Here is a 20,396-nt window from a genome sequence, read left to right as displayed (position 1 = left end):
AAATTTACAATATCAAACAACCAATTTAATCCAAGAATTTAACAATTTGTTAGATGAAATTAGATATTGCAAAAAAATCTATATATAAAACAATTTTAAAATAAATTTATGTAATTTCAGTGATTAAAAAAAAATCATTCCCGTTTAGGGAGTTTTATAGTTCATGGTAACTCGATCCAGAACGTGAATATTTTCGATCCTAATTTGTTATTTATATGAAATGGAATGAATTTCCTCTTTTGCCTCGCATGAAAAGAGAATGAGCTGGTATGGTTATGGTAATTTGACTATGGTGGAAGCGGCTGCTAGATTACGACCACCTCCGATATTTTCCTTTAGACCAACCACAGAAAGGGAAGCCATGTCTACCAGGCCAAGCCAACTTGGATACCCAATCCGTTCTTGCTTTTTGTCTTTTACGATATTTGTTCACTGCTCATATATATATATATATATATATATATATATATATATATATATATATATTGTTATAAGAGGTGTTTAGTAACGGTTTGAACCATGTTTTTAAAATTTTGAATTTTTTTTATTTAAAATTAATTTTTTATATTTTTATATTATTTTGATGGGCTGATATTAAAAATGTTTTTTAAAAAATAAAAATAAAATATTATTTTAATATATTTTCAATTAAAAAAATACTTTAAATCATAATTATTACTACATCTTTAAATATCCTTTTATAATTAAAAAACATTTTTATTTTTATTTTTATTTATTTTTTTTTTTTGTTAAGGTGTAGCACCACAATACTGAGTGTTTATTTGATGGGCGCACTTAGAAAAGATAAATATATAATAAAAGAGAAAATCAAGCTTGAGCCCACCAAATATGATAAAAATAAAAATAAATAATTATTCTTTGAATACAGTAAAATCTCTCGGATAAAAAATTCTCAAGCAGCACGTGCTACATTTCAAACACTTAAAAATCATAGTAAAAAACAACTTAAGAACAGAGACAGAAACAGTGTGATCAAACACCAATCAAAACCAGTTGCTAGTCCAATCTACTTGCGGTGCATGTACATCCACTGTTCCTTTAGATTGAAACAAACAAGAGAAACCCAAAGTTATCCACGCCGTACACGTGTCTCTCAACTCGTCGTCAATAACCATGTGGGTCTATGATGTTCCATATCGACGGTGCTGATTTCTTCAAGTATGTGTCCCATATCGACGGTGCTGATTTCTATGATGTTCCATATTGACGGTGCATTAAGTGATTGAATAACGAGTAAGGGGATATCGTTTGATACTGTATTGCGTTGTTTTTTAAAATATTTTGTATTTATAAATATATTAAAATAATATTTTTAATTCTTAAAAAAATTATTTTAATATTAAAAAATCAAAATATATATTAAAAAATTATTTTAAATAAAAAATACATTATTTTTTACCAAAGAGTGCGTGGGCCGCGTTTCCAAAGACTAATGGTCGCCAACCTAAGTTATCATTGCTTTCTTGTCAACTTTGTGGCTTAACTGTTGAATTGACAAAAGTGAAGGGTAACCAGGTAATTTTACGATGTTCATATTCGGACGAAAGGTCAAACGAAAGTCTCTGGGTGAGCGAATTCCACGTGGTTTTCTTGTTTTTGAAAGGATAAAAGGAAAGAATAATTTTTTTGTGATTGGTTTTTTTCATGGAGAATAATATGCTAATATTAATGGGAAATCATTTTTTTGCTTAACATTATTCTTTTAAAAATCAGCGTTTAAATGAGTTTGTTCTCGCATTGCTGTAAAGGATTCAAATTTAATGAAAAAATGTTAAAAAAAATAAAATAAAATAAATGCAAATGACTTGACTAAATATAACATGTTTGTTATGGTATATAAAAATTGATTAAAATTACTTTATTGTAAGAATTTAAAAAATTTGGCGATATGTGTTTTTAGAATATTAAAAACATGTATTTTTTTATTTTTTTTCTTTTAAAATTATAAAAATTACTTTAAATTTATCTAAAAATATTTATTTATTTTTATATTTTTATCTCTATTTTTTCAATCAAATATACTAATGTCATTTATATTAAAATACTAATCAAACACAAGTAAAAAAACAGTTCATGTATCATTTAAACAAATATGAGATTTAAAAATATTAAGAAATTCAAAAAAAAAAAAAACACGAATCACGAGAGTTCATTGGAAAATTCATTTACGAAAAACACTGTGCATGTTGTAATTTTCCAAAAAAAATACTTTTCCTAACTATTGGGCTCAATCAACTCGATCTCAAAATCTTTGAATTCTCTTCATGTCTAGCCAGCTGCTGAATTTTTTAAAAAAAATGAAGAAGGTGACCGGCGGATGTGGTAAGGTTAGGGATTTTAGCCGAGGGAGGATACAGCCGAGGAGCAAGAAGCCCCGCCGCATGCGTGTTCGTATGGGGGTGGTGGAAGACAAGGACTGGCTAGTAGAAAAATAAAGCATATCTCCACTCCTAGATTCTCATAGTCATCACTTTTGGTTTGTTCATGATTAAAGATGGAACCAGGGCATGATTTGAAATAAAAATAAGAATCTTGAAAATTTAGTGTGTCTTCACCATTGTTATAACTTTTGTGAGAGTGATTTGACAAAAAAAAAGATTTAAGAAAAGTTCAATTTCAAGTTTCTACCACAATTTCAGATAAAATAAACATATTTAAACAATAAAAACATTTGCTTTTTATTTTCAATGTACTTTTCAAATTAATTTTTTGCTTAAAAATTAGTTTCATGTTTTTAAGTGTTTTTTGATGATTTTGATATATCAAGGTTAAAAATAAATAAAAAATCTAAGAAAAACACAATACCAAGAACATAAAATGACACTCTTATATCTTATATTTAATAACCTAGTTTATTTATAAATAAGAAGATAGACTAAATATTTACATGATAATTTCACCTTTAAGATTTAGGTTTGATTGGTAAGTAAATTTTCTCCATGCATGGACTAATTCATACAAGAAAATAATTTACTATGAATGCATCAACTCAAATATGAGTGATTTGTTTAAGATTTAATTAAAAAAATTAATTTTGATGGATAAAAATAAGCTTGAAAACACTTTTACAAAAAGAAAATAGAAAAATAAAAAAAGGTTTTGTATTACTCCCTCAATTACAAGCTTATTGAATAGGATGCTCCCGTTGCCATTCATGTTCAAATTGTTGGAGCTTTGGATTTAATAATTATTAAAATTTTACAATTAAAAACACTTTGTTAAAATTGAAAACATTATGCTTTTGAAAAAATTATTAACTTTCATTCAATTGCATTACAAAAAAAAAAAACACATAAATTAGTTTGCAAGACTTCTAAGAAGAAGAAAAACTTTCAGTCTAGATTAGCTTTATTTTTTAAAATTTTATAGGTTAAAACTTTGAAACTAATATTCAAAAAAAAATTATTACATTTATACTAGCATTTACATCTTATATATCTTATATTTTTATGATGATCAATTAAGAACTAAATCATGCCGCTATGATCGAGGATGTTTGGAAGTATTATAATGATTGTTTTTTAAAGTATTTTTATTTAAAAATGCATCAAAATAATATTTTTAAAAAATTATTTTTAATATCAGCACATCTAAAACGATTCAAAAATATAAAAAAAAAATTTAAATAAAAATGAAATTTTTAAATTTTATCCTATCCCCATTTGAAACACAATTTTTCACCAGCCTTGTACTCAAGCAAATTAATCTAATCAGACAAAAGGTAAAAATGTGGATATTCTCACCATGGAATATAATAAAATAAAACCTGCCTGTTTTTTTTCACAAAATACGTTTCCTATTAATAGTCGTGGAAAGGGGCCAAGGATGCTTTAATGAGATCCTCTAAGAGCCAGCTAATGAGTTCGAACCATCGCGTAATTAAGCCATAAATAATAACGTCCTAGCACCCGTCAATAAATAAATAAATAAATAAATAAAACTAATAGTGCTCATAAAACAAAAATATATACACCAAGCAATCAATCAATAGTTTTCTTTTAGGAGTTAGGCTTGAGTGGATTTGCTTTTCCATTGTCATCTTGATTTGATACAAAACAAAGGTATGCCAAAAAGTTTTCCTTTTTTTTTCATTTTATTGTAAAAGATATTTTAAAATCAATTTACAAGATCAAAAATTATTTATAACTAATTCTATTAATACATATCTCATATCAATATATTAATTTAAATGTAAATACTATGTTTAAAATTATTCCATTACCTAAAAAACTAAATAACAAGTGTGTTTTACTATAACTCAATCCACAATAAAACATGTATTGGCTTACAATTAAATTATATATGTGCCCTTTGATAAAAAAAAAATTAAGCTTTTTGGGTGGGAGTGTTGATGTTTTTTTTTTTTCATAGTAAAAATACTATTTTGGCTCCAATGTCAACAAAATATATAATTGTTGATCATGGGCTTTTATTAACTTTGCATAAATTTCTTAACAGTAAAAATACATATTTGCCTCCATAGTAAAAAAAAAAAATATTGTGCTGCTAAATAAGGATGCAATTATGTCTTTAACTTTAGAAGAGACAAAACATAAGCTTAGTTTTTTGGGGTATTTTTATACTTTTAATGGGTGTGTTTTGTGTAATTACCGCGGGGGGGTTGATATTTTCACTTTTTTTTCAAAAAATTTTAGTGCTTAAAATTGTTGGAGCGTGCTCGACATGCCCCAACATGTGAGTGGAGTCCGCACCGTTCAAGCGATGGGTGTGACATCATCCGGTGGAAGTAATTGGCCTTTCATCGTCTTCCTAGATGTGTCGTCGTGTCCTTTTTCATTTGGAGTGGTGTGTTGCAACTTATGGTGGTCGGATCGTCATCGATGAGTGTTTGATTTTTTTTTTTCTCCTAATAGGTAATGTACAACATTGTCCTTTTTATTTTTTACTTTTCAATTTTAGTCCTCATTCTATTAATTTCTTATTTTGTTCCTTCCATTGATAAAAGTTTTTATTATTTTCAATCTAATCTTTCAATTGCAATTTATTATATGTTTGATTTTTCACTTCGGTTTTTATTTTTTCCTTGGTATTTTTGTTGAAGTTTTTTTTTCTTTCAATTTCATTCTTTAATCAAAATTTCTGTTGTTTATTTTTTTTAGTTGACTCTTATTCTTTTGATTTTTACCTTCACTTTTTTTAATCATTTAATTTGTTAGGAATTCAGCTTTGAACAATTTAATTTTTTTGCATTAGTTTTTTTTCAATATTGATTTTATAATTATCTTCAAGTTTTTTCTATGGGTTTATCCTGGTCTCATGATTTGAGTCATGATTTTTGCATATCTTTTTTTAATATAAATTTTTTTAGTTGTTTTGTTTCTATTTTATTTTTCAAGGTATTATTTTAATTCATTTATAATTGTTTTTATACAAATAAAGTTTATTTTTCAAAATAAAAAATATTGGTTTTTAAATTATATTGTTTATGTTTTCAGCCTTGTGTAATAGTTTTTCTGGCGTGAGTTTATTCAGTAAGTTTCATTTATATTTATCTTTTAAGTCATAAGTTTTTTAAGGTGTAGATTTATTTTTTATTTATTTAAATAAATAATTTCAGTAAACACAATTAGATGGATATTTTATTTTATATTGTGAAATATCTTGACCTTACTTGTATAGACTTTTTAATTTACACTTTGGATTTGGTTATGTAAAAAAACATATTACAGCAACGATATAAAAGAAGGTTTGTTTTAATTTTGCTTGCATACCCAATATTTTTTTAAAAAATAACTAAAACTCAAAATATACAATTCATAAAAACACAAAATCTAACTATTATTACATTATGAACTAGTTCAACTAAAACTAAAAAGATAAATTAATTCATCAAAGAATTGAGTGGTTTGTTTTATGGGTTTTACATCATGGATATAAAGGAAAGCTGTAGGAATTATTTTTCCTATGTCTATATATATATATATATATAAAAGGTGCTTTTAAGATTTAAATATATAATTTATTCTGGAATTATCACCCTGTATGTATAAATTTAGACCAATTAGTGTAAGATTAGTTTACAATGTCAGGCTAAGCTATGGTTCAAATTATTTTATGTAACGCAAAAAAAAACAAAAATTCATGTTGCAAAGAATTATTTGATGTTATTGAACTTATTGTTATATTTAATCTAACATGTCAATTTTAAAATCTCTTGATCCGATTCATTATCTAATTCAAGTTTAATATTAAACCGTGTGAAAGTTGTCATAACATGATCAATTAACTTGGCAGGTCCCATAGCAACCCGAAATGACTAGAAAAAATCATGATTTAGTTTTTTTTATAAGAAAGCAAGATGTTTTTTTTTTTTAAATACTGAGACGATAATATATTAAATCGATCTAGACTTAATGATTTAACCAGTTAAATATGTGTTTCGAATCATGAATTCCGCTGAGTTTAAATTATTATTTTTAAAAAATATATATTTTTAATTACACAATAACAAAGATAAACACTTGTAAAACCAAATACAAAACAAACAACTAAAACAAGTTAGGAAGATAAACTTAAAATCAAGTAAATATGGAAGAATGAAATAAAAAAAAATTAAAAAGATAAAAAAAAGATGAAATGCAAAAAAGAAAAAAGCCATCTCTTTCACTGTTATAAGTGGACACCCCGACATTCTTTCTTAGATGAATTAGGTAATTAATAGACAAACATGCTAGTTAGATTAGAGCTGTACTGTGAGTCAAATCAATAGTTCTTTTAATATAAAAAATTTAAGTATTATCAATTTATTTTTTAATTATAAATTCAAAATATAATATATATTGGATGATATTTTTTTTAAATTAATATAGTGATATATTGGATTTTTGTTTTCAAATATTGATAAGTGATATATTAAGTCGACCAGAGTTAATTTATCAAATTTACGACTCGGGATATAAAATTATAATACAGCTATAGAAAATAAATTAAAATAAATTACAAGGTTCATTTATAATCATCTGAATGTTAAAGGACTAAATTAAAAAAAAATAAATTAAAAAAAAGAAAAAAAATACCCGAGTTAACCTGCTAAACCTATAACTTGAGTCATAAGATTAAAATATCATAAAAAATAAATAAATAACTTACAAAACTTCATTTTCAACAAATTTAATGTACAAAAATAAAAAGGAGAAAAAAAATAAGATAAAGATAACTCCACTAAAAGAATATTAAAAAAATATAAAATATATTTTTTAAAACAATTTGAAGAATAAATTGAAAAAAAAAAAGAGTAGTTGAAAGGTAAACTCAAAAAGAAAATTAAAAAAAAAGCTAGATAAAAAAATTACTATTTAAATAAATAGTATTTTATAAGTATAGCTACAGTAGTTTTTAGTGTTTTGTAATTCGATTAAAAAAAAAAATACATGGACAAACGATGAGTTACATGATTCTTTTTATGTAAAGTCAACAATTGTAGTCTTTTAAGGAAAATCCAACTAATCATGTCAAAGATAAAGTAAAAACAATTATGGAAAATAAAAAAAATAGAAACTTTTGCCATAAATGTTAACTTTCACAATATCCAGTAGTAATTCATCTAGTAAAAATAAATCAAATTTATAAACCCCCCCCCCTCTCTCTATCTCTCTCTATGTATACGAACAAAAACGACATCATAACACAAAACAAAACGCAACAACCTAACTGGTAATAAAATGGCATTTCTTACAATAATTTCCACGAATGACAACATTTCTCTCCTCTGTGTCATCTTCTTCCATCTCTTTCTCAGGTATCAAACAACCTTCTTTCTCTGTATGTATATACGTTATTTTTCTTATATTAAAGGAACAATCTTTACTGTAAATTAAAACCTGTATTTGATTTAAAGTCTCTTTTGTGGTTTTAGTAATAATTTTAGTTTTAATTTCAATTATTAACCTGCTCTTATGGGTTCTTTCTAGAGGGGATTTAATTTATTCATTAGCTCTTAAAAGGGTAGCTAAAGGTTTTTTCTTTTCTTTTTTCTTTGGGATTTGGTGCTTTTTCGGGTTGGTTTTAAGGCGTATATGAAAGGAATGGTTTTGGAATCTGATCTGTTTTTTATTTTTTATTTTATCTATCGTGGTTTATGTTAATACAGATCGGTTATGAGAAATGACTGGTAATTAATGAAGTTTCCTGGCAGGATTCGCATTAATCTTGTTAGCCCATTTGAACCAGGAGATAAGCTAGAAAGAAAGAGAAAATCCTAATTCAAGAATCTTGGGATTTATTTTGATATAATTTGATTTGATGTGTAGATGTGTGGATTAAAAACTGTATTTCTTGGATGAACGGTTGAAACTTGTGGTTTAATATTTGGGTTTTTTGGTGTTTCTGTGGGTTGTGCAAAGATAGATGGGAAGGGGAGAGCAAATCAATTATAAGAGGAATCTCAAGAAAAGGGTTAGGGATAAAGATAAGGGTTCCGATGATTCCGATGAGGATTACGTGGTTGAGAATGAGGAGAATTTATCAGATGATGATTCGGAGGATTGTCAAGTTTCTTTAGATGGGTATGCATCGGAGGAGTGTTTTGATAGTTTTGTTGAGGAAGAGGAGGGGGGAGAGGGCGAGGAGGAGGAAGAGTTTAGGAAGCCTGTTAGATCAAAGAAGAAAAGGAGTTCTTTAGGGAAGGGGAAAATTGAGGGTAAAGCTTCTCGGAAGAGAAAAAGGGTATCTCATAAGGATGAGGATGAGGAGGACGACGACGACGACGACGAGGAATATGTTAATGGTGACGGGGATGAAGATGATGAAGAATTCACACTAGATGAAGAAGATGATGATTGTTTGGATGAGGATGATGAATTGACAGCGGAAAGGAAGAACAGAAATGTGAAAGTGGTCAAGAGGAGAGTGCCAAAAGGGGGTTCTCGAAGAGTTACAAAAAGGAGGAGAAAATCTAGGGTTATGAAGAAGCCTTTGGCAAAGAAGGGGATAAATAAACGTAGGTTGAAAAGGAAAGAGAGGTGTGAATATGAAGATGAAGATGATGGTGATTTTTTAGCCGATAGCCCAGTTGCGAGAGAAAAGAGCAAGAAAACTTCAGGTGTGAGAAAGAGGAAATTTTCTGTGAATTCAGATTCGGATTTTGTGTCTAATGGATCATCTGATTATGAATATACCCTTTCTGAGGAAGAGAGAGAGCAAGTGAGGGAAGCCAGTCAGTTGTATGGAGAATTGAAGACTAGCTTGAGAAGTTCGTCAGTTGGGAAGAGAATTCAGGAGAATGGGGATTTATGCCAGCAGACAAAACCAGTAGGAAGAAAAGGTAAGGAGAAGGTAAAGGAAGAAAAATCAGAGTTAGGAAAGCAGGTATGTGGAATTTGTCTTTCTGAAGAGGACAAAAGAAGATTGAGGGGAACATTGGACTGCTGCAGTCACTATTTCTGTTTCACTTGCATCATGGAGTGGTCCAAAGTAGAATCTCGTTGCCCTTTGTGCAAGCAAAGATTTAGCACAATAGCTAAAAATGGAAGATCAGCAATGGGGGTTGATCTGAGAAATATGGTGATAGAAGTCCCCATGCGTGACCAGGTCTGTCTTTGCTAGTGCTCTGTGCCTATTACTTGCTTTGTTCTTTTATTTTTTCTTATTTCGTGTTTGGATTGGTTTATTTCTTCATATAGGTTTATCAACCAACTGAGGAAGAAATCAGGAGCTACATTGATCCATATGAGAATGTGATATGTAAAGAATGCCATGAAGGCGGGGATGATGGCCTCATGCTACTATGTGATCTCTGTGATTCATCTGCGCATACCTACTGTGTCGGTTTGGGGCGGCAAGTACCCGAAGGCAATTGGTACTGTGATGATTGCAGGCCTGTTGCTCTTGGATCCACAAGTTCCCAAGCTCAAGATCCTTTGCCTGATCAATGGAATTCAAGCAACAACATATTTAATAGACCATCACCCATTTTGAATTTAGATGAAGGTTTAGATCCCAATCTAGAGTCTGCACCTCGTTTAACCATCCCACAAGTATCTGGGAGTCTATCGTCTCCCAGATTTCTGACTGGAGATATTCATGTAGCTTCACCAGTGTCTGTAGCAGGGGCATCTACTCTCTCTGGGAGACGTCATCTACACCGTCATATACGGACTCTCCTTTCAAATAGGAATCCATCAGCAAATATGAATCCTGTGGCTAATAGAATCGATGTCATCTCAGCTGCCAGCTTGCATAGTGATTTCTTAAACTCACAAATTGATCCAGTTAGGGAAACGGCTCTTCAAAATTTAAGGACACAAGAAATTGGGACATCAGAACAGACACCCAACAAGGAGAGATTGCAGGCTAATGATCATCCCTCTTCTTCATTTCAAAATAGGGATTCTTATTATCTGACACCAAATCAATCGAGAAGGCAAACAGTTCAGGATCCAACTATTACAACTGCTGACAGACCTGTCAATTTGACTTTATGGCCTGATCTCATGGGGATCAACTCAATACCTGGTTTTGAACAATCCCATCAGTTCAGAAGCAGATCAAGCACTGAGCCCGATGGTACTTTGTCCTCATACCAAGTGAGAGAACAAAGCCAGTTCTATGACGTGAAGGAACAATTGCAATCAATGGTAAAAAACCACTTGGGAAGCTTGTCACAAGATATTGAATTAGGTATGTGAAGCTCTCTTTTTTGTGGTCACCCAAGTAGTTTTTACTTATTCAGCATTTCTGTTGTTGAGGGCCTGGGGAGACAGGAAGTTGATGGAGAAACAAGCTTCCTGTTCTGGGATGTTAAAATCCCTGTAATGCAATCAGGGCTTTCCAATATTCATCATCAGACATGACATTTTATTTAGATTTCTTTATTTCAGGCAGGCTTGAAATGCTTGAGAATTCTTATATTTCTTATTTGTTGGTTAGATACATGACAGTTATGTTGTATTAATCGCTTTTTAACCATGCAATGGAAATGCTTAAAAATGGCTTATTTCTACAAATGCAGACCATGATACTTTCAAGGATATAGCAAGGAGTTCTACACATACCATATTAGCTGCTTGCGGGCTAGAGCACAAGAGGAGTGAAGTTCATACAGTGCCCCTACCATCAACTTGTACACACAATGATAGAGTGGTCGCTGGGCAGACAAGTGTGATGAGAGGTTGTTGCTCATCTTGTTTTGATTCTTTTGTAAGGAACGTAGTGAAGAGGATCATGGACACAAGACCGCGACAGTGGTTGACTTTAGGTCTTTAGGGTTTGATGCAGGGAGAAACTATTTACACTCCCTTTTTTTGTTAGAGTTGGACAAACATTTATGGTTAACTTGTTCATAAACATAAATGACTTGACATTGAGCACACAAAAGCTCCATTCTTATTTGATCATGATACTCATTGTTTAGACTGACTAAACCGTACTGTTGTTGTTTATTGCCAATCCTATTTTCTGTCCAGGCTATTAGTTTATTTTGGTGACTCTTTCCTATCAGTTTCTGCTCATGCTCATTATAACATGCATCGAAGCCAAGTTGATGCCATGACAGGTACTTAACTATTACTAAGAATAGTGTAAAAGATATTTAGGCCTGTAAATTACCATTTAAAAAGAAGTGGGATATAGAAAAATATATATCAGGGAGATAAAAATATTTTATTTTCTAAAAGAATTGATTAAATGAAAAGATATTTGTCCGAAAATGTCAAAAGGTTGCTAGATGCCCAAAACAATTTCACCAGAGAACAAAAAAATCTTCGAAGACCAAACCCATAACTTTGTCATCAAGGTCAAGGCTTTTCCTTTGTCTTAAGCTCTCTCTGCTTTTCCACAAACACCACCACAACCCAAATGACAAAGCCAGGAGACCTAAACGTCTCTATTAGTCCAGTGATAGAGAAATGGCTTCAAGAAGGCCAGAGTATTAAGCAATCTGACCTCCAACAATCCATCAAGCAGCTGCATAAACACAAGTACATAACCGCTTTAGCCAGGCTCTTGAAGGTACTTTATCTCTCGTCTCTATTATTTATTGGCTCTTCAAGATTCAATGTTTTTGGGTGTTATCATTGAAAAGTTTTTGTTTTTGTGTCACGAAGTTGATTAAACGATCCTGGTCAGTGAAACGTGACTACATAACTTGAACCTTTGTTTCCCATTTTTGTGTTAGATATCAGAATGGATGAGGCAAAGAGGTTATGGCCAAGCAGTGGGAGACATGGTGGTTCAACTGGACTTAATATCTGAAGTCGCTTAGAAGTAGATAAATATTGTTAAAGCCTTCCTGACCATAGGAGAACAATTGGTACTCTTTGAAACTGGTATGTGGAGAATAAACATTTGGAGAAGGCAGAGGCCATGATGCAGACAATGAAGGAACTGGGCCTAGCACAACCATTGTTTTTCACTTTGAGTATGTAGAGATTCTGATGTAGGAGATGGAAGACAGGGGCATTTGGTGCAACAAATACTCGTTCAAGATCCTATTAAAAGCTTAAGCAATTTCTTCTAATATTGAGAGAATGGAGAAAGTTCCGATGAATATGGAAAGAGATCGTCGGATCAACTGGAAAGTTTGCCTTGCCGTGGCAAAGGGTCACTTGAAAGCCGACTTTACTGAAAAAGCTTTAACAATATTGAAGCACTCAGAACAATTATCAAGGGTAATGAGAGAAGATATGCCAAAGAGAATCTATTCTCTTTGTATGCTGATGTTGGTAATAAGTATGAACTACATCGTTTTTGGCGTTTCTTTAAGAATTCTGCAAGTTTCTATAATTCAGGCTATCTACATATTACAAGCTCATTGATGAAATCGGATGACTTTGATGGCGCTGAGGAGGTTTGGGAGGAGTGGTTATCATTGAAGACATTGTTTGACGTTCAAGTTCCAAATGCAATGTTCACTTGTTATTCCAAAAAAGGTCTTTGGGAAAAGGCCCGAGGCATTTGTGAAAAAGATTGCAGAGAGTGGGAGCTTGGTGCATACTCATTTGATCTTTTAGCAACTGGATATAGTGTCGGCGGTCTGATGGTGAAAACAACAGAAAGAATAAAGAAAGCAATATGGGCTTGGTTTGTTAACGTGGCCAACCACGCGGTTGGATGTGTTAACAAACACACACTAATGCTTTAGCTGCATGTCTTGAAGGTCTGAAAGGCCAGAGGGGTGTGGAATTATCAGAAGAGCTTTTCAAGTTAGTTATGGAAAATTGTCATTTCGAACCAGCTATTTATGATAGATTAAAGACTTGTATTGAATATGGAAATCTCTGAGCAGTGAGTATCACGGCATTTGAGCAAATGAAGATGATGATCAGAGTCTTAATGGAGAAACACCTGGTAATCGTCATTGTTGATAGAACCGCCATTATGCATGTTGCACAACGCACACTAGCTGAATACTTTATCAAATCTTTGTTTCCCATTTGTGGCCTGAATTCATGTTCTTTATTTTTACTTTTTACCCTCAGTGTCAAAAGACTGGGGCATGTCAGAATAAAAGTGACATAACAGTGGAGGCAAATCTGCTCCTTCATACAGGCTAGTCATGATCTGGAATTGGTTGTACTCCAAAACTTGTTTTCAACAATTGGCCAACCTGTAGTACCTAAAAGAATTTAGTTGGTGCAGGCAGATGTACTTGCAGGAGATATCTACGGTCTTAAAGTCTCTCTTATCACTCGCAGAAGACAAAATATTAGTTGTTTCAGTTATTTTCGCGGATCCAGTATTTTGGGTATTGCTATATCCCTTGACCCAACTGCCTGACATCTGCTGGTCTGATAGCCAAATTTGAGTCTTCCTTTTGTTTATATTATACTTGAGCTTCAGGTCAACATCATCAGCAGAAAACAAGCAACCCAATGGCTTGAACTTTGATAATGGAACACACAAAATCTTTAATAACTAAATGTCTTCGAGAAAATGCTTTTCTTCGACAGACTAGTTTGATGATCAAGAACTCACCACTGCTTAACAATGGAGCCAGCCCCGCCAATCCACAACACTACCCTAATGTGGCCATCAAAACAAAGATTGCCAGCAAACACTCCCACAGTCTGCAACAGGTGGGCGGGTAAATATATTTCATGCAGAATAATTTCTTGCAGCTAACAAGGCTGACAGGAGATGCCTTCAAAGAGCAGATGTGTGTTTTATTTATTAAGATATTTTGTAATTAATAACTTACAAGAAAGTAACACAGATATCCATTAGCAAAGGATAGAACTTTTAGGAAGTAACTTTTTTTCTTCTTTTCCATTTAATCATGACCTGAAAGTAAGTCTGTCCAACAACTAACGTTCACATGCAACATAACTTACTCATTCCTACATTTATTTAACACTCCGTGTTTAATACATTCCCATCTTTACCGCAAACAAACCAAGATTGCAGGGCACTTAGTTGCAAATATGGCATTCGATACTGTAGCAGCCAGCATGAATCCACTTCTATAAAATGTCATCAGGAATTGTAGACAACAACAGCCCTTGTACAAACTCACTCCTTTTGGCCTTCTCTTCCTTATCCTTAATTGACATTGGAGGTGACTTCCTATTTCTGCAACCAAAAACAAAAATATAGCACCTGGATGAGAATAGCCAAATGATTTTGCATACATGTACACGGATGATCCTACATTTAATGCAGGACTATATTTCACAGCAGCAGCCAGGGATGGATTCCAGTTTGAGTTTAGGGAAGGGGTTATAGACTTAGAGTGACCTTGTTATTATTCAAGCACCGACTTCAAGTACATGTAGGACCACATGATTGAGTAGCATGATCCCCAAAAGTCAAGATTCAGGCACTCCGGAAAAAAAATTCAATGGCTGAAACCATAACGAAGGGTGAAACTATAACAAAGACGATTGAGCAGCATCCTCCCATGTTACACATGACGTAGAGATCTTATGATCAACTTAGAGCTTTGGAAAAAATGGCTAATTAATTAACTTTTTCTCACGTTCTTTATAGTTTCACTCTGTATACTGAAATGCTTTTGGTGACTATTGGTAAATATAATGTAGAAATAACAGAATTGGATAGGCAAAAACTGCAGATCTTGATACATAAATCAGTGGTGATTCCATAAACCATCCAAACCACATATCCCTTTCCTTTGATCCTATCTTCTCTGAAAAATTCATTTAAACATCAAGGTGGCTGACCAAAATGATTGCAATGCAAACTTTAATGTGCTCTATTTCAGTAAATGAGCAAAAAATCATAATTTATCATGCAACATAGATAATAATTAATTTAGTGGGAAAAAGAAGAAGAAAATCTGCAACTTTTTAGCGTGGGTGACATAAAAGAATTCACATGTGTGTGTCCTAGGATACACAGCTTAATGTGTTTGGGCTAGGTGAAAGCAGGACAAACTTAGTATGAGCAACTTCTGAGATTCTAATCTTTAAAGTCAACAGCATGGTCAGGTGTTGTGGTATTTCTAGTCCAGCACAGAATAATGTAGCAAAATATTTGCACTATTCACATTAATTTTATCAACTAGTTAGAAGTCTGCAAATTGAATATGACAAATATGATACCATAAAAAGACCCATGGTCAATATCTATTAAAAGGTAAGTGCATCTAAGATCAATCCCCTTCCAACAATAGTAGCAAATTACGAAAGGGAAATAATTTCTCTGTGACAGTGTACTGAAGAAAGCGATTAGGATATACATTTACAACGCATACAAAGAATCTACTGCATGAGTTAAGTAGGACAGAACAGAGAGAGACAGACTAGAACAGAATAACATACCGTTCTGAGACATTCCCATCCGTGCCTTTCTTAGCTGAACTTGTTTCAGACAAAAAGGAAGGCTGGGAACTCGTGAAATCATCAACCATGGGTAAAATGAATGAAGATAATAATGGATCAGGTGCTGCATTGGATGAGGAAACTATACAGGACGAACCGCCAAGAAGGGATTGTAGATTTCCTTCTCGCAGTTCTTTCCTCAACAAAGAAAGGGTTGAATGAGGTCCACCTCTACGTGATTTCCTCTTGCGCTGCATGTAATTACTTGTCAAGGAACTCAACACAGGCAAGTCATCTTGGTTCACATGATTTTTGATACTGAAGCTCAAGTCAACAACAATGAAAATTAAGTCTAGCAAATAACCAAAAGCATAAGAAAGTAATCTAAACATTCCCACAATAAAAGAAACACGAAGTTGAAATTGGTTTTGGAAGCAAACGAACACATGATCACCTAAGGAAAACAAATCATTAGAGCTAGTGATAACTCAATGGAAAAGGATATCTTGAATATATTTCCATGTTGTAGCGTTATATGTGCAACCATGTCAACACCCACCCTCATTGCACAAACTGGGCAAACCTGTAAATAAACAGCATCTATAATGAGCAAAATTAACCTTCAATAAGATCTCAACATCAGAGCCCATAACAAATAATCATGATTCAAAAAATGCACACTTAATATGATAGGGAATGGCCTCTTTGTTTTATAAATCACAGCTAGTGTAGTGCCCTAATTACTATTTTACAACACTGTACACCACATCATGGGCAGGGGAATCATAATCATACAAAACAAGTGGCTTTATGGGTAATAACCCCCATTCCTATCCTATCATCAAAAGTAGAGCTCACTGGAATGGATGAATTCTTAAGCTAGTAAGGTTAAGTTTTCCTATCTCATAATTATTATCAATGTCTATGCCCATCAAGGGATTAGCATTACTGAATAGCACATAAAGACAATACTTCCTCAAAAATCACTTCGAAGAACTCCATGCACCAGTAACACTGAAGGAGGAAGACATTTGAGGCTAACTCAACTCTACAAAAACTTAAATATGCACATTTATGGTACTTTTAGCACTCAGGCAAACCCAGTAGATACAATTAACTTAGCTTGTTCAAGATGGACTAACCTGGTACCCAACTGGTTGTCAGTGATACAGGCACGACATTAGAACCATTTATTCTAGACAGTAGGATCTCAATTCTCATATTTTGAGGTCATAAACATGAAGTAGCATGCTACATGTGTGACTAGAGAAGAATTCTGATAGGCAAAATAAATGAAATTTTGAACTCTATGAACATATGCAATTCAGCTATTAACATATATAAAGAAAGATAGTCCATACCCCATTCTTTGATTCAACAGGATGCTCATCATCAATGTGACAACACAGCCCAACAATATCAAAATATTCGGAACAGAATGGGCATGGAAACTCCTCCCTTATATCATCATCTCCATCAATTTCTTCAAACCCCATAAACATATCTGCATTTGCAAACATTATAACTATTATTTGAAGTTTATGAGAAAATTTCCTTAGTTTATTACATTCAGAAACACTAAGCCTCCATTTGATAATAGTCAAATTCAACTCAATCTGTTAAGATTCATGATTCTCAAGCAGTCACCACTGATATCAGCTAAGAGGGCTGATTCCCTTATTAACTCCCAAAAAAGATTACTAGTTGCCTCAGAACGAGAATTTATTTTGCACCTCACCAAACCTCGACAACAACACTTGATCCTCATTCACTCCATAAACAAGCACAAGATTTTCACAAAGAGAAACAATTTTCTTTTCTTTTTCTTTATCAAAAAGAAGGAACCTTTGAGTTTCAACTTTCAAGTAACAACCATGTCAAGCTCAGTGAAGTGTAGTTTCCCTTTCAGGGGTTATAACAAAGCCATAATGAAAAACCTTAACACCACAAAACCCAAATTTCTCATCTTTCCTCATTTTCCCATCAAACAACCAAAACAAAACACTCTTCTTCAATAAAGAAAAGAAAATTGGATTCCAAAACCTTGCAGTTTCATTCATATTTTCAATGGCCAAACAACTTAAAAATCCAAACTTTAAACACTAACACTTTAAATGACCATAACATTTCACTTTCCAATCATTTCTCAAAAACCAAACAGACCATTGTAAACAAGCAAAAGACAAAGAAACGACTTCGGGGTTTGGTGCAACCAAGCTCAATTTACTTAAAAATCCAAACTTCAAACACCAACACTTTAAATTTCCATGATTTTTCGATCTCCTAATCATTTCTTAGCTACCAAAAAGACCAATAAACAGGCAAAAGACAAAGAAATGACAGCTGGGTTTGATACAACTAAGCTCAAATTGCTTAAAAATCCAAAATTTATAAATTTGAGACAATTAAACTCCCATAATACTTAACTTTTCCATTCATTTTCTAAGCAACCAAAAAACCCCATACATAACATGATAAGATAATTTCCAAAACTCAAAAAAAAAAAAATCTCACCAGATCGTGATTGAAGAGCTGATTGGTATCTCTTAGAAGCTGAAGAAAGACGAGCACTCCATGAATCAGCATCCATAGCTCCTCCCTTTAAAATTAATTTTCTTTGAAACTCCGAAATTCTCAACCGATCCTCAGTCGTTGAAAAAAAACAGTGGGTTTCCTAATCGAATTTTGAGGCTTTGATCTTGAATTTACGCAAATGAATACCCTTGAAATTAGGGGTTGAATCAGTGGAAATGATGATACTTGATAAGGAGGGTTTTTTTATTTGTTTTTTCTATAAAAGGAGTGAGAGATAATACAAGGAGCTGTGTTTTGCTCGTCGAAAAAAAGGGAGTCTGGTGTTTGGTGTGCTGTTGTTTTTATAGTATTTTTTTTTTTTTTGTATTTTTGATAAATTTTATCAATTTTTTTGCCGTTAATTTAGAAGAAAAAAAGATTTAATAAATAATTAATTTTTGGAAATAAAAAGCAAGAGTGTTCCGGTTGTCTTACTAGCTGTTTTTTTTTTTTTAATTTTAACTTTTTTAAAACTTGTATCATGTTGGTGTACAAAATAAAAGTTGTTTTTTCAACTACTTACTTTCTAAATCTATCAATTTTTATATAAAAATACTAAATTCTTTATTACATCATTTTGAAATGTACATGTTTTAAATAATACTAGCATATTACTGTATTATGTAACAAGTTAATAACAATTTTTTTTTAAAATGTAAATAAATTTAAGAATATAAAAAATATTTCAAGTGTTTTATGTTTTAATGACCTTGGGTTTGACAGCAAAATCAGACCCAGGTCTTTTAGATCTGGCGGCCATGCTTGACTTAACAACTTTTAACATAAAAAACAGTAAAGGCAACATTTTTATTGTGTTACAATATCGTCCACAATGCAAACACTTTATGTTTACAATGTGGTTTACTGTGCAATGAATTTATGTTCACAGTACAATATTTTTCCCATGCATTTTAAAGTATAATATAATATTAATAACATTTTTATTTTTTACAATTTTTCTTAAATTCAACTCTCAGTGTGCTATAGTATCGTCCACGATGTAAACATTTTATATTTACAATGTGGTGGTTTACTGTGCTATGAATTTATGTTCACAGTATATGTACAATGTTTTTCTCATGTATTTTAAAGTATAGTATAATATTAATAACATTTTTATTTTTTACAATTTTTCTTGAATTTAACTCTAAAATAATAATATATTGAACAAGTACTCTGTCTTTTTTCTTTTTTTTTATACTTTAGAAGAATTTTTACCATGCATTTTTCTCTTTGCCTATAAAAATCTATAGTTATATTCTTTTTTTTCTTATTATTACTATTACTATTACTATTATTATTATTGTTATTGTTATTACGAGAGAGAGAGAGAATCAATCTTCCTTTCCCTGCTACGTCTAATCTAACATGACGAGTTGATTTAAAAATTTAATAAACTAAATTAAGATTTGAGTAGGATTTATTTTGAAATGTTTTGGGTATTGATTTGATTTGATTAGGTTAATTGACTTATAAATATATAATGATTTTTTTTCAGCCAGTTTTTTTTTAAAAATATTAAACCCAATCAAATTATTTTTTATAAAATTTTATAAGAAAATTGAAAATTGTTTAATACAACTAATTTTAAGCCAATTTTTACAAATATTTTAAATAATTTAATTATTCGATCCGAGTTGTCTATTGTTTTAAAATCCATATCAGTCCAATGAATTAACTCAAAACTAAATTAATCTGAAATCTAAAACAATTTAAATTTAAAAATTAAATAGAAAACCCTAACTAACCTGATAAAAAAAAAGTTAAATTAATTTGATGACTTGGTTAATTCAACCTAACTCAATTAAAACTCAACTATTAATCCATTAATTTTTTTAAAATATTTTTTAAATTATATTATTATTTTTATTTTTTTATCGATCCAAGTAAAATCATATTGAGTTTTAAAATTAAGAGTTTGTTTATTTTTAAATGTTTTTTAAAAAATTATTTTTTTCAAATTAATATTTTTTAATATTTTCATATTTACATTAAAATAAATTTTAAAAAATAAAAAATATTATTTCAATATATTTTTAAATAAAAAAACAATAAATACAACAG

At 31.3% G+C, this 20,396-nt stretch overlaps 2 protein-coding genes across 6 annotated transcripts; one reads left to right on the top strand and one right to left on the bottom strand.

Moving 5' to 3' along the window:
- Positions 1 to 7,616: 7,616 nt before the first annotated feature.
- Positions 7,617 to 11,402, top strand: LOC7481708 (uncharacterized). Of its 5 annotated transcripts, none has more exons than XM_024584047.2 (4): positions 7,617 to 7,780; positions 8,132 to 9,570; positions 9,663 to 10,659; positions 10,991 to 11,402. In XM_024584047.2, the coding sequence occupies exons 2-4, from the start codon at positions 8,389 to 8,391 to the stop codon at positions 11,242 to 11,244; spliced, it is 2,433 nt and encodes an 810-aa protein (XP_024439815.2). In that variant the 5' UTR covers positions 7,617 to 7,780; positions 8,132 to 8,388; the 3' UTR covers positions 11,245 to 11,402. The 5 variants fall into 5 exon arrangements, with proteins under 5 accessions (XP_024439815.2, XP_024439814.2, XP_002319493.3 ...); XM_024584046.2 differs by having other exon boundaries at positions 7,620 to 7,780; positions 8,177 to 9,570; XM_002319457.4 differs by having other exon boundaries at positions 7,623 to 7,780; positions 8,292 to 9,570.
- A 2,813-nt stretch (positions 11,403 to 14,215) lies between these two features.
- LOC7481707 (protein DEHYDRATION-INDUCED 19 homolog 3) lies at positions 14,216 to 18,621 on the bottom strand. The gene is made up of 5 exons (XM_002318932.4): positions 18,273 to 18,621; positions 17,120 to 17,262; positions 16,264 to 16,341; positions 15,759 to 16,015; positions 14,216 to 14,547 (listed from the first exon to the last, which is right to left on the bottom strand). Exons 1-5 carry the CDS (start codon positions 18,346 to 18,348, stop codon positions 14,439 to 14,441), a joined length of 663 nt encoding a protein of 220 aa, XP_002318968.1. The 5' UTR covers positions 18,349 to 18,621; the 3' UTR covers positions 14,216 to 14,438.
- Positions 18,622 to 20,396: the final 1,775 nt, after the last annotated feature.

The sequence above is a fragment of the Populus trichocarpa genome, chromosome 13 (assembly GCF_000002775.5).
Source record: "Populus trichocarpa isolate Nisqually-1 chromosome 13, P.trichocarpa_v4.1, whole genome shotgun sequence".
Taxonomy (NCBI): Eukaryota; Viridiplantae; Streptophyta; class Magnoliopsida; order Malpighiales; family Salicaceae; genus Populus; species Populus trichocarpa.
The sequence above is the reverse complement of the archived record's forward strand: the minus strand, read 5'-3'. Positions and strand labels throughout refer to the sequence as shown.

What these genes read in the sequence shown, in the direction of transcription:
- LOC7481707 (XM_002318932.4), bottom strand. Translation starts at nt 18,348, where the DNA reads ATGGATGCTGATTCATGGAGTGCTCGTCTTTCTTCAGCTTCTAAGAGA. An exon ending in CTGTTGAATCAAAGAATGGG is followed by an intron (nt 16,342 to 17,119) that starts GTATGGACTATC and finishes GTTTATTTACAG; the next exon opens with GTTTGCCCAGTTTGTGCAAT. An exon ending in GATGGGAATGTCTCAGAACG is followed by an intron (nt 14,548 to 15,758) that starts GTATGTTATTCT and finishes TTTTGGTTGCAG; the next exon opens with AAATAGGAAGTCACCTCCAA.
- LOC7481708 (XM_024584047.2), top strand. Translation starts at nt 8,389, where the DNA reads ATGGGAAGGGGAGAGCAAATCAATTATAAGAGGAATCTCAAGAAAAGG. An exon ending in AAGTCCCCATGCGTGACCAG is followed by an intron (nt 9,571 to 9,662) that starts GTCTGTCTTTGC and finishes TTCTTCATATAG; the next exon opens with GTTTATCAACCAACTGAGGA. An exon ending in GTCACAAGATATTGAATTAG is followed by an intron (nt 10,660 to 10,990) that starts GTATGTGAAGCT and finishes CTACAAATGCAG; the next exon opens with ACCATGATACTTTCAAGGAT.